The 13326-nt window shown below is 42.2% G+C and overlaps 1 protein-coding gene across 1 annotated transcript in view; it reads left to right on the top strand.

The window, feature by feature from the left end:
- The window catches only part of LOC132998680 (protein kinase C-binding protein NELL1-like), a 213412-nt gene that overhangs the window by 193060 nt on the left and 7026 nt on the right, over positions 1–13326 (top strand). The window contains exons 16-17 of the mRNA XM_061068408.1: positions 5636–5776; positions 12844–13037. Of these exons, the coding sequence (XP_060924391.1) occupies positions 5636–5776; positions 12844–13037 (335 nt within the window). The remainder of the gene's footprint in view (positions 1–5635; positions 5777–12843; positions 13038–13326) is intronic.

Below are 13326 nucleotides of genomic sequence, written 5' to 3'. Positions count from 1 at the left end.
AAACACACATATACACACACACACCAGTTAACAAACAGCTTTATACGACTATTGAGCAACAGGAATTATTGACTGTGTGTGTGAATGAAATGAGCTTTTATTGCGTCTAAATAAAAAGCTCCTACTAGGTGGGTGAGCGATGGTGTTTTAAACAACACGTTCTCTCCAGTAACAGTTCCGGTGGATTCAGGTGTTTCTGAGCAGCTGTGAATTATCGCAGGTCTCACGTCCACTAATTGCCGTTTAATTTGAACCGAACTTTCATGCTGCGGACGCGGAGATGCTTAATTGTTGTCGTCGTGACCTCTAGTGTCACCGCCAGTTTGATCGATATATTCCAACCCTAATGACTTCTGTAAGAGTTTTAACAGCACGTTCATGCTCCCCAGTGGAGGAACCGTTTCCAGTTTGGATGATGAATGAACGCTCTGATCGAACTACTCTCTTCTCAATTAGGACGAGTTTAGATTCTTTGTATCCTGTGAGGAAAAAAGACGGTGTGACAACAGAATAAGAGACGAAAAGAGAAAAATAATTGACCTAACAGTAGACTTCTAGCCGAGCTGAGCTGGTGACGTAGCTGTGGGTCACTTCACAACAACCTTTGGTCCGGACATATTAAAGTAACAGGTGTGAAAAGTTCAACTAGACAAGTGGTCTCAGTCTGGATCAAACTGAATTATGGTTCACTTTATTCTTTTGGGACAGTTGGGACTTTCGAACCCTTCACTGGAAGTTAAATCTTTTGCCTCCATGAGGAATTGACGATGATTTGGCCCATTGGAACCAGTGTGGAGTACTGTCAGTAGTACTGTAACGTTTGTACTCTCCTGTGTACAAAAACTCACAGCTTGTACTCTTCTGCTTTATCTCCCCAGGAATTATCACAGGTAAACAGCCTAATTCTACGCCCACTATAACATAATGATAGTGACAGTGCAATGAACTAAATGAAAGAACAGGTTCATTCATTTTCTCTCCATTCAAACCACAGATTAAAGCCCAACTGACGTCTCGCGTACGTCAGACACACACGTCACCTGCAAGGACGACAACAGAAAAACGAGCAGGACTAAAGTGTCTTAATCTTTAGAAATCAGACTCTTGTAATGTACAAAGAAGAATTAAATGTTGTGCACAGAGAACACCAGAATAACGATGCATCTATTGGTGCAGGTTTATTGTTCCCTTTGTGTTTCTCATTCAAACTGCGTCATTTTATAAAAGCTCTGTGCCACATAAAGTTGCTAATATGAAAGCTAATGAGTTTTCTGATGAAAAACAAAAGTGTGTGTATATGTGTGTGTGTGTGTGTGTGTGTGTGTGTGGGCGCCAAATGGAACAATGAGATACAGACAAGGTCGATGAGCTTTAATGAGCGTTGAATGAAAGAAGGATGATGAAATAGAGGTGGAATGCAGGTGGAATGTTTTTTCTACTTTGAAACATAATGTGCCTCCGCTGTTGTACTGATGTAAAATCTCTGCAGAGATCATCTCACTTCACGCAGCTTCACCTGGAGGACTCGTAGCTGTCGGGGGACAAGCGGTAAAAGGACAAGTTGAGATAAACTTCAGTGAAGCAGTTTCATTATCGTCCCTGCTGATGTTCCTTCAGTCCTCGGCTGAACCTCCTGCTGGTTTCGGCTTCAAATGTCACACCAGCATTAAGGTTTCATAAAGAGCCCATTTAAGTTGAATGGAAATCGCTGTGGTGGCTGAATTCTTCACACAAAAAAAGGGGGGGAGGGAGTTAAGTGGTGCTTTGCTGTAGAGTTCAACATTAAGGCAGTGGAATCATTCTGTCATCAGCCGCAGTTTTTAAGAAAGAAAGAGAGTGGAACTTGTGGAAGATGCTTTCTTATTAACTGGTCAGGCACAGCATCAGTTTCTAACCAGGCGCTGGAATCACTCTGTTTATCAGCCTCAGTCTTAAAGAAGGAGAGAGACGGGAGGAAGCTTTCATATGAACTTTGCTGCACCGTCCAAGTTCTAAACTTTCCTCCACTTGATGAGAAACAAAAGAGAAGTCACCGCATCACAGAATTCCCTGTACGACCTACTTTTCAAGGAAACGTTTAGATTTTTAAATCATTGCTTAAGACATTTTTTTTATTGAAAAGCCTTTTTATACGTGAGTTTTCTTTACAAATATTGTTTATATTATTTTCCTTAAAATTATCTTTGGAACTTTGGTTTTGTCTTGTTTGCTCTGTTGTGTTATTCCTATGTATTTTCTAACGCACTATGTCACCTTGTTTAGCTAAGTGCCGTATAAATTAAGTTGGTATTGTACTTATATGTATAATTTAATTAATATTAATATTATCATTACTACTACATCTCAGTTCTGTTAGTGTGTTAGAAGTTTGATGATCATATCCTGCACGGTAAGGACAGAGACAGACAGACAGACAGACAGACAGACAGACAGACAGACAGACAGACAGACAGACAGACAGACAGACAGACAGACAGACAGACAGACAGACAGACAGACAGAGAGACAGAGAGACAGACAGACAGACAGACAGACAGACAGACAGACAGACAGACAGACAGACAGAAAGACAGACAGACAGACAGACAGACAGACAGACAGACAGACAGACAGACAGACAGACAGACAGACAGACAGACAGACAGACAGAGAGACAGACAGACAGACAGAGAGAGAGACAGAGAGAGAGAGAGAGAGAGAGAGAGAGAGAGAGAGAGAGAGAGAGACATATAGACAGTTAGGCAGACAGACAGACAGACAGACAGACAGACAGACAGACAGACAGACAGACAGACAGACAGACAGACAGACAGACAGACAGACAGACAGACAGACAGACAGAAAGACAGACAGACAGACAGACAGACAGACAGACAGACAGACAGACAGACAGACAGACAGACAGACAGACAGACAGACAGACAGACAGACAGACAGACAGACAGACAGACAGACAGACAGACAGACAGACAGACAGACAGACAGACAGACAGATAGACAGACAGGCAGGCAGGCAGGCAGGTAGGCAGACAGACAGACAGACAGATCCCTTCCACACTTGTTCAGATCCACAGGGTGATAACCATTAGCAGCCCCACATCTCACAGCTGCTGATCGCCCTCACGCTCGCCCTTCAAGCAGAAAGTTGGGGCTTTAATTTCATAGTCACTAGTCAAACACAGAGAGAGAGGAAACAGGAAACGGGCAGAGAACCACGTGATCTTATTTCCACAGACAAAAGAACCGGAGAAAATGAGAGAAAAACGTCAAGCTGAAGCATCACAGAGGTTCGGAACATTTCAAACATTGAAGTATAATGGACATCGACAAATGAAACGTTTCTTCTTTCTGATTAAATTCATTTTTCTCTAAACATTGCACATTACTCCCGACCGTGAAAGCTGATAGAGTAATCCTCTCAGCCCTGGTGAGATGAGCAGCAGACGGACGGCGTGCTGCAGGTTCGTTAGTGCGACCGCTCGATCAGGTGACGAGTGGTTGCTCGGCGCCGTGCATCAGAGCCGCTGCCGGTTCCAGTCACTGGTAACTGCTGCGTCCTGTCGCCGGGCGAAACAAAGACTCTGAGCTACGTCCCTTACAAAACACATTTCCAGAGCTTTGCACTCATGAGCTGATAAATGAATCCAGTAGAACATACAGTCGTCGTTTTCAATTTCGGCTCATTGCTCTTTAAATTCTATTCACTGTCTATATACTAAATAAAAGAAAAGCCACAAAGTGAATTCCATATATTGTTTGAATCGATCAGATACGAGTCTCGTTTATTTTTCTTTGCGGTTTCCAAAGGGACCAAGAGCTTATCTGTTATTTAATTGTTATATTTTAATATTATAATATATCTGGGTTTGTGCCTCAATACTTGATGAAGTACGACATGAAGGACAAAGTACAAAATGTTCTCAAAAGTTACTAGTTTTTAAAAGACACAATGATTCCACACTGGGACTAAACTGGTTTGGTCGAGTGTTGTGAATGGGATCACGTCCTTGTCACTGGTGCAGGATGAAAACATTCATGTATCAACTTGTGAGATTTTAAGAAGTTTCATTGTCGATCGTGTCTTTTCTGACAATTGGTCTTACTTTTTACAGACAAACAAAACCAAATCTCACTTTGTGGTTAAACATGTTGTGATCAGTCACATTGCATCAACAGAAAATCTGAGGTCAGGGCTGTACTTTTTCAATATTAGGTCCATTATCATATTATTTATTTGTATATTCGCACTTTAAAGCTCCACAAAAGGTTAAAAACACAAATAAAAAATGATGTATTAAATGATCAAGTAACATTCATTAAAATTCGACAGTGACATGTAGGTATTTGCACAGCTTTGCTTCCTCTGCAGAGAAATGTTCTATCTTTCCTTCACTGGCTTTCAAAGGGAATGGAAGATGACACTGGTTTATTACCAGCTGCACTGATCACACGGCCGTGATTCCTCAGGAGACTTTAACACAACACTCTCCCACAGTGCATCTACCACTGCAACCTTTTCTCTCTCCCACCGTTCAACCAGCAGAAGAGGATTAGGCCCCGCCCCTGCATGCACTCACTCCATGCACTATAGATGATGCACTGAGACGGTTAAAAGACGAGCCCGTGGCCTCCTGCCCCCCCCCAGCGGTGTGTCTTTTTGGAAGGGGTTAGCGTCTCTCAGCCACCGGTCACCTTTACTCCTGAGGGACTGATGGAGGACGTTCCCTCCCAGCAGCCGCCACGTCTTATTACCCACAGTGCACCAGTGCGACGGCACAAGCCACAACACACACACTGCTAAACGGCTCGACCCGAGGCTCCCTCTTATCTGGACACAGATAAATGTGTGTGTGTTTGTGTGTGTCTGTGTGTGTGTGTTTCTTGTGTCAGGTCAGGTTTTTCCTGAGCTGGAGCAGCACACACGTGTACGATCAGAGACGCCCGGTTTGTGTGGTTGTTGTTGCCTTGATGGCAAAATGGAATTGCTCTCACAGCATCTGCTCTATAAATAGAAATATTTGATACGGTGGAGAGCTGCAGTGAGTTTAAGCTTTAATTTTCGCCCGTGGAAACCCACTAATGGAACATAAAGTAGGAAACGCCTGCTGATCAAGCTGTAAACGGCTGCTGCACTTTTCCTCCTCGACTCTTTGCTGGAGATGTGGGATCGTTCCTCCCTCGGCAGCACAGACCTGCACACGTGACGGTTCATTAGCAGGACCGCACCCCCCCCCCCCTGTTTGCTGCTGTTTGCATGTGGTGCACAGGTGACTGGAGGTCAGACTGAAGGTCACGCTTCAACCATCGTAGGAGTAGGGTGTGTGTTGTGTGTGTGTGTGTGTGTTCCAGATGTGAGGGTGCTGCAGATGAGAGAGAGAGAGAGAGGTGCAGAGCTCGCACCATACATAATGGATGAGAGAGCGATGCAGAGCGAGCAGAGAGCCAGCACCTCTGGGCCCGTGCACGTGTGCATGTGCACGTGCACGCCTGAGACAAAGCGAATTTAGCAAAAAAAAAAACTGGTAGAACGAGCGGGAGTCAGAAACGGAGACGTGCAGGTTGTTTTTTCGTTTCCTAGGAAAGAGTAATAATGAATAATGCCGACTGATACTGACGCTGCTGTTTGTGTTCTCAGATATCGATGAGTGTGCCGAGCGCCTGATCGACTGCCACAACCACTCCCGCTGTGTCAACCTGCCGGGCTGGTACCACTGTGAATGCAGAAGTGGTTTCCATGACAATGGCTCCTACCTGCTCGATGGAAGCTCCTGCATCGGTGAGCATATAAACCGAAACTGAAATCCTCCTTCACGCTGCCTGAGAACACCTCGGCCTCCGAGCCTGCTCCGCTCTCCTCTCCTCTTCCTCCCTCTCTTTCTCCCTCTCCGTCCAATTACTCAGGAATTGAGAAAGCTGCCATTCCCTCACGCCTTCTTTCACTTCTCTTTTCAGGGTCTCCTCTGTGATCACTCCATCACCTCCATTTGCCTCATTTATACTGAGTCTAGTATGTGGACTGCGATACGAGTTAACACACAAAAACAGACGCACAGTGAAGGAGATATAGAGAGTAACATCCAGCTTGTGTGTTTCTGATGTCAGAAGTGTTGATGAAATATAGAACATGAGTTTACAGTTAAAGGCCTGAGAGTAAAACCAGGTATTAACTTATCGCTGCTCCCGTTTGAATGGATAAGAAAGAGACTTAATATGAAAATACACTGGATTCAGGCTCCAGTATCTGGTTCTGGTGACAGGATATAGAACCAGAGCTTCTTCATTAACGAGCAGCTGAATCAATCATGTTTTTATCTAATTGTAGCGTCAAATAACCAATTGAAAACAAACCGCCTATCAGGTGCACTTCAACACTTTTATATATCGTGGAAAAGTTGCAAATATTTCTAAAGATGGATCAACAAAAGTTTTCTACCATACAGAAATGTCCAAATTAAAACAATTTGCTTTACATTTTATGAGATTTATTAAACGTTCACTTTTTAAATATCTGACAAGAAAAACTGATGGAACATTTTTAAAGGCACCTGTGGACTGCATATTTAATTTCCAACAGATATTAAATTTCCATAATTCTTACCTATTGGGAGCAATTTTTTTAATGTGCTACTCTGTGAATCTGTTAATGTGCTATTACACATTAACAGATTCACGCAACCGAGTTTTAAGCCGAACAGGTTTTTCTACTGCTCTGATTTTTCTTATTCTGAAAGAAAGAGAGAAATCAGTTTCTGCAGCGACTGTCACTCCCACAGCCAGACGTTTGTTCTGCTGCTGTCAGATAAAAGTTTCAGGACTCTGTGAAAAGCTGGAGTCGACTTCAACCTCGTCTGGCACTTGCCAAACGGACTCGTTTTAAATAGTCTGATGAGCCTGATCTGATTTGAGCTCTTTTGAAAAATCTGCTGTTGTTCCACTTGTCATCCTGACGGCTGCGACCGCTTGAATGAATTCACTGAAGTCATAGACAATGTCTGGATGAAGATTTCACACAAGTATCTTATGTTTATTGAACTTAATTCAAATGAAGAGAGTTTAAAAATGAGGATCCTGTTGAGTCCTGATACATCTTTACCTTGGTCAGGACAGAAAGAGCAAGTAGCTGCTGATTTGGTGATTTCAAAATATCTTCTTACCAACAATCAACTGTTTAGTCTGTAACATGAAGATATGACCTGAAATATGAAGGCATTTGTAATATTTTTACAATAAGAATTACATGAACTGTGAGAGTTTTGCCATGCCGGTGGTTTTCAGAGGCGGTAGTGCTGCGGTGCTTTGAGCTAAATGCTGGTGATGTTTCCAATAACAAACACATTCTATAAATACAGAGCGAAAACACATCTCCTCTTCTTCCCACTCAACAGAAAAATGAAGCTAAAATATCGTGTGTATATATAAGCAAGAGTCTGTGCAGTTGTAATTGTAGATTTTTCGCAATAGTATCAAGATCTCACCAGCCAATCAGGATGTTTTTTTATAGCATCAATTAAAATCAGACTTAGCCCTTTGACAAACATCAGTGTGATAAGAACCAAAATTACAGAAACCAATATTATTTAACGGTTCATAACTTTCTGCCGACACGAGAGCAGGAGCTCGAGATAAATAAATATCCCTCAACCGATCAAGGGGGCGGCAGGAAAAACTCCGAAATGATTTTCTTTCCCCCATCCAGCGCCTCTGGATAATATCAGGAGAATATCCGTAGTTCACTTCATGTCTGAAAGCAGCTTTATAGCAAGAACAGAGGTTTGGTGGAGTGGGAATGAGAGATCAGAAAGAACTCTCTGCTGGGTGTAAAATCTGAATCTGCGCTCCTGGCTATTAGAGGTTTGCAGCTCACTTCTGTTGATGGGGGGAGCTGTCGTCAGCTTTCAGTGACAGGAAGTGTAATCGACTACAATCGTCTCCAGAGTCACGGTCCAGAATCGAGCCTGAGCCACTTCTCTGCTGTGGTCAGCCATTTCATTTTCTTTAAATTCTTAGTTTCTCCCCCACAGAGGTAAACACATTCGATTCCTCTGTGATGCTAAAGTCACATGTTTCTTTGCCCTTTGACACATTCGGCTTTGGGTGATAGAACCAGCTTGTGTAAGTGTAAAAGCCTTTTTAACAATGTTCCTGCTCCTTGTTTCTCTCTGTCATCATTTCCATGTGTTAATCGACAATGTGCATATAACACATGGATGGATTTCATTATATTAATGTTTAATTTATTCCCTTTTATTCCAAATATTACTTTCCTAACAGTGTGTATCCTAGTGTGTGTTGTTGTGTAGTTCAGCTCTTTAACTAGACAAGTGCACGTAGCGGTGACAGTGTGTCTGCATTAGGCTGGAAGCCAACGTGGGAAATAAGTACGAATGACAGTTTAACAGGAGTTCTTCTCCAAGATATCTGTCACCAGTCAAATCAAATGGGAAAAGCTGCATTTTGTTATAAAACTCCCGGCACAGAGTTGCAGCTTTTAAACCCACAACTGCAAGTTGGTCCCAGAGAACGAGGGATGAGAATTAGTGAGACAGGAGCAGATGAAGGTCTGTGTGTGTACGTACTGTAAACCGGTGATTGTGTTTATAATTACATCTGTCACAGAAAGAGGTTCGGTGCTCGGGTCAGGTTCTGAAATGACTTGATGCAATAAAAAAACTGGACACCACGAATACATTTTATTGAAGCTTGATGCATTATTGTGTGTTGTGTTCTCATCGCTTTCTTGTGTGTCGGTGTGTGTGTATATGTAGTGCATTAACTTTTCTTATTTAGATTTAACCAATCTGTGTTTATAAAGAGCTTTTCTAGTCTTGATTAACACTCAAATCGCTTCACAGTACACTTTTAAACTCTCAATCATTGTCAAATACCCTTATTACAGTATAGAAAAGTTATTATTGCCAGACTGAGGTGCATACAATGCATGTGCAAGGTGTGTTTCACTCCTCCATCGTTTTTTATGTGTTTCAAACCCCTCTTCACTAGCAGGGACCAGATTTAACAGTTTATTGGTGGTTTTGTAAAAAGAGATGACGAAGGATACTTGAGTCTCGAGCCCCATTTTGAGTAGGGAAGCATTTATTGAAACTCATGTGAACACGGTGCTGTGTTCGATTTGTTGTTGTGCATCAACGCAACAAGTTCTTTTTCTTACAATAATAATTGAGGTTACTCTGTTTTCTCATGCTGGATTTTGATATTTCCTAAGTTCTGCCTTGCTGCATTGCAATACATGCGACTATATTCTGTTGCGTTGTGCTCCCTTGCAGATTGTGTTGTGCTGGAAACCGGAGCAGCTGCAAACATCTGCCGCTTTTCTTTATTGCTGCACGCGCTGCGTCTAAAAAACATGTTTATTATCCCTCGTGCTTCAGGCAGGGACAGGTGGCTTTAATAAACAGACTGTGCACAAAGATGAGGATAATACACCATAAACTCCCAGTGTCTCCCAGCACGACACAGCGAGTGCATCATCCCTCCCTCCCTCCCTGAGATGTACATGACCTTTCCATATGTGCTGCCTGCAGACAAGCCAGGGAAACATCATTTCAATTCTCAAATACTGAGCTTTCTGCCGCCTTCTAATTACCAACATCTGTCAGAGGGATTTATTTGTTTAGTCTCGTCTGTGTGCACACAAAGAAAGATGTGGTTGTGTACATGCACTGCAGGATTAGTGCTTTCATATTTGTACCCGTGCGTGTAGGTGTGAGGGAAAGTTTTTCATATGGTTGCTGGCTTCTCTCGGGGCTTTTTATGTTTGGTTGTAAGTCGGTCGTTCCCAGCCGACGTGTAAAGAGTTCTAAAGAGCAGCAGCAGCAGCTCGGTGAGCGTAGCATGAAGAGCATTAATCCCTCACCAGCCCAGGAACAGTGTGTCTGACTGGATGATGGGGATTTCATTTACTGTATGCAAATAGTCTTTCGCGGGCACAATAAATTCCTGGCCGAGCTGTTTACCTCTCGCTGAATCCTGCAAACTTGATACTGCAACCAATTAGAGTGTGTGTGTCAGGGTGTGTTGTTGTGTCAGAGTGTGTTGTTGTGTCTGGTGTGGCCGAGGCACCGACCACAAACTCATGTCCACTCAGAGCAGGACGGCTCGGATCAGAGGCTTTAGACACTTTGTAAGTGAGGGAACCAAATCGGTAGAGAGATCAAAATTGGCCAATAAGATCCTTCAGTGTCGTCATTCACCAAAATGCTCTGATATGGAAACTTTTACTGTATTTTAAAGAGTTACAACTGGAAAAAGATGCATTTACATTTACATTAATTCAACTTTTTATCCCTTGTTGACGTTTATGGTTAAATTGCAAAATATCGAGCAACATTCCGTTGTCATGAGATCTTGGTAACCGTAGCTGTGGCTCAGGATGAAGAGCGGGTCGTCCACTAGCCTGAAGGTTTGTGGTTTGATCCCTGCTATACTGATTCTGCATGTTGAGGTGCCCTTGGGCAAGATACTGAACGCCCCAAAGTCGCCTGTCCCCACCGGCAGTGTGTGACTGACGTGTGATAGAGAAAGTGCTGCACTGTGTAAATGGGTGAATAGCAAAACTGTACTGTAAAGTGTTTTGAATGGTCACCAGCTAATATGTCTGTATCGGAAAATTGTACTCCCTTCTATCAGTATCGGCATGTATTCATATTCTACTTCAAATCAGTAGAATAAACTAACATTTGATAATGAATGTTCATTAACAGTACGACAGACAGAGAGCTGTGGAAGTAAAGCTTCTCAGCCTCCAGAGTTTCTCCATCTCAGCCGACTGCGTGTAAACTCGATTTGTCGACCGAGTTTCTCTCAGCGTGAGGGCACAGCCGGAGTTAAACAAACACAAACATGAATTCCAGTTTATTTATTTGTATGATTTAGTTTTGGGGTTTTTTCTTCTTCTCCGTGGCGTTGTTGGCCCGGCCCGCTGCTCTCGTGGCGTGGGCGTGATCGATGTCTGCCGGCGGGGGAGCAGAGCTGCTGTCGGAACCGGGACTTTGGTCTTTTCTCACTGTGAACAGTTCACATTTTAGTGCGGATGAAAGGGAGTTAAACGTCAGGATGTGATGAACAGGTAGAGACGGAGCCGGTTCCACCTGGTTTCCTGAGCGGCACTGATAGAGAGGAGCGAAGGGAAAGATGCTGACTCAGCAGATTCCTCCTTTCCTCTGATTCTTGTGTTTGATTGATGGGGCTGAAGCTGCGACGCCAGTTTTCATTTCCTTTTGTTTGGCTTAGGACAGACAGATATGTGTGTATATATATATATATATCTTAAAATATGTTTTTTGGACTGGGAAAAACAATTCAATAATATTATTCACTGTCAAAACCTGAAATGTACTGATGTGTGCAGTATTTCTCGGAGTGCAGTGTTTATTTTGCTCTGCACAACAAGAAAGAGGGAAAACTACACACATTAAATTGAAGAGACGTCACCTGATCTGACCACAACAACCTGAAACGTATACTTATCCATGCATTATTTTAATCCTGCTCATTATTTTGTGCAGATATAATATCACACTTGAATTCGACCTGCAATCTCACCAACAGTGGAAAAGGCGATGAACCAAGTGGGAGGATGGTTTTAACCACTGAACCATAATGGTTTTCATTCTCTTAACAGCTGTGAAGAGCCATTTAAACCACTTCACTTTCAAATATAAAATATCATGTTGGATGAGATGTGATCCTCAATACGAGAGACTAAGAATACCACTTTGAGTATAGAAGTACTTTGTTCAATAATGTAAAAATAATACCATCTGAGAAATAGCAAGGTTGTGTAATTGTTCACTTTGTACATTCTTTGAAATATAAAGTGTACAAATTGGATATTCTTGCTTGGCTGAACACTTTGTGATTTGTTCCTGAGAAATGTGTATTTATATTGCCAGTATATACAGAATTAAATGACATTTTTTATTTCACCATTCAATCTATAGTCGTTATCGATTGTTTGCTTTTCATGTTGCTCATTGGTCCAGAGTCGTAGCTTTAACTTTGACTGAGAAACGATATTCATGTGGATTCATGTTCATATAAAACGCAGTTTTATTTACGATAACAAACGCAATAAACAATTTAAAGAAACGCTGGCTCGCACTGTTTGTCAGGCACACAACTTTGCTGCCAGTCAGACTGTGACAGAGTGTGTGTGTGTGTTTGTCTGTGTGTGTGTAAGAGAGAGAGAGAGAGAGGAACAAGGAGGGGCTGAGCAAATCAATTCTCTGAGCACAGCTCTACAATCAAATAAGATGTCAATCGTGTAAAAATTGTAAACATCACACAAATAGCTTGTGTTGCAGTAAATGTTGATGTTGTTGTGTTGAGTTGTCACAAGGAAACTGAAGCAGGTCAGATAAAGTCATTTGTGTAGGAGGTTTTTCAGAGCTGAGAGAATGTGTCCGGTCAAAATACATGTTTATTAATATCACAAGATAAAGTTTTATCCCAACATATTCGTAGAAATGAGAAATATTGATAGAGATATATGTATATTCTGCTGAGAGCTATTTGTGAAATTCAGCTCAATTATTGTGTAAAATGGACAAAATAACAATTTAAATTGGGACCAAAAGTGTTGAGCTGTGTCGTGTAATTTGTCAGTAATTTGAGAGGCAAACATATTTTTTGTTTGCCAAACTAATGAAGGTTCCGTGATTCTAAGAGCGAAATATAAAACAAATGAAAATAAAGTAAACTAAGTGTTTGCTTGTTTGCTTTTGTGTTTTCCCTCCTGCTTCTAAACTGACAGGACTGGGAAGCACCCAGTTTCCCTCCGTATGCAAAGGACTAATCAGTGGTAACTTGCTCTTTGTCTCCCAGACGTTGACGAGTGCAGTTTGCAGACACACACCTGCTGGAACGACAGTGTGTGCGTGAACCTCCCGGGAGGATACGACTGCGTGTGCACGTCCGGGCCGGGCTGCAGCGGCGACTGTCCACAGGAAGAAGGAATCAGACGCAACGGAGAAGACTGGAAACCCAGCTTCGACCGCTGCGCCATCTGCTCCTGCAAGGTACAGAGGAGGAAACATGTTATATACAGTAAATATCACATGTCCTGTAGCTCGGCTGCTTATGTAGAGTAGAGAATACGTTTGTCAAGTATCATAGATTGTTTATAAAGATGGACGACAGATCAAAAGCACGAGATGATACAGTCTCTGATGTGAATATGAAAAAGAAAATGTGAGACATACAAATGCAAAGATGTTTTTAATTTACGTAATTCAACTTTTAAGTCGTACAAATGTCCTGTTTTTCTGCAACAGAGAAAAATTCAAACTTTAAATTGTCCACTTCCGT

The sequence above is a fragment of the Limanda limanda genome, chromosome 3 (assembly GCF_963576545.1).
Source record: "Limanda limanda chromosome 3, fLimLim1.1, whole genome shotgun sequence".
Lineage (NCBI taxonomy): Eukaryota > Metazoa > Chordata > Actinopteri > Pleuronectiformes > Pleuronectidae > Limanda > Limanda limanda.
The sequence above is the reverse complement of the archived record's forward strand: the minus strand, read 5'-3'. Positions and strand labels throughout refer to the sequence as shown.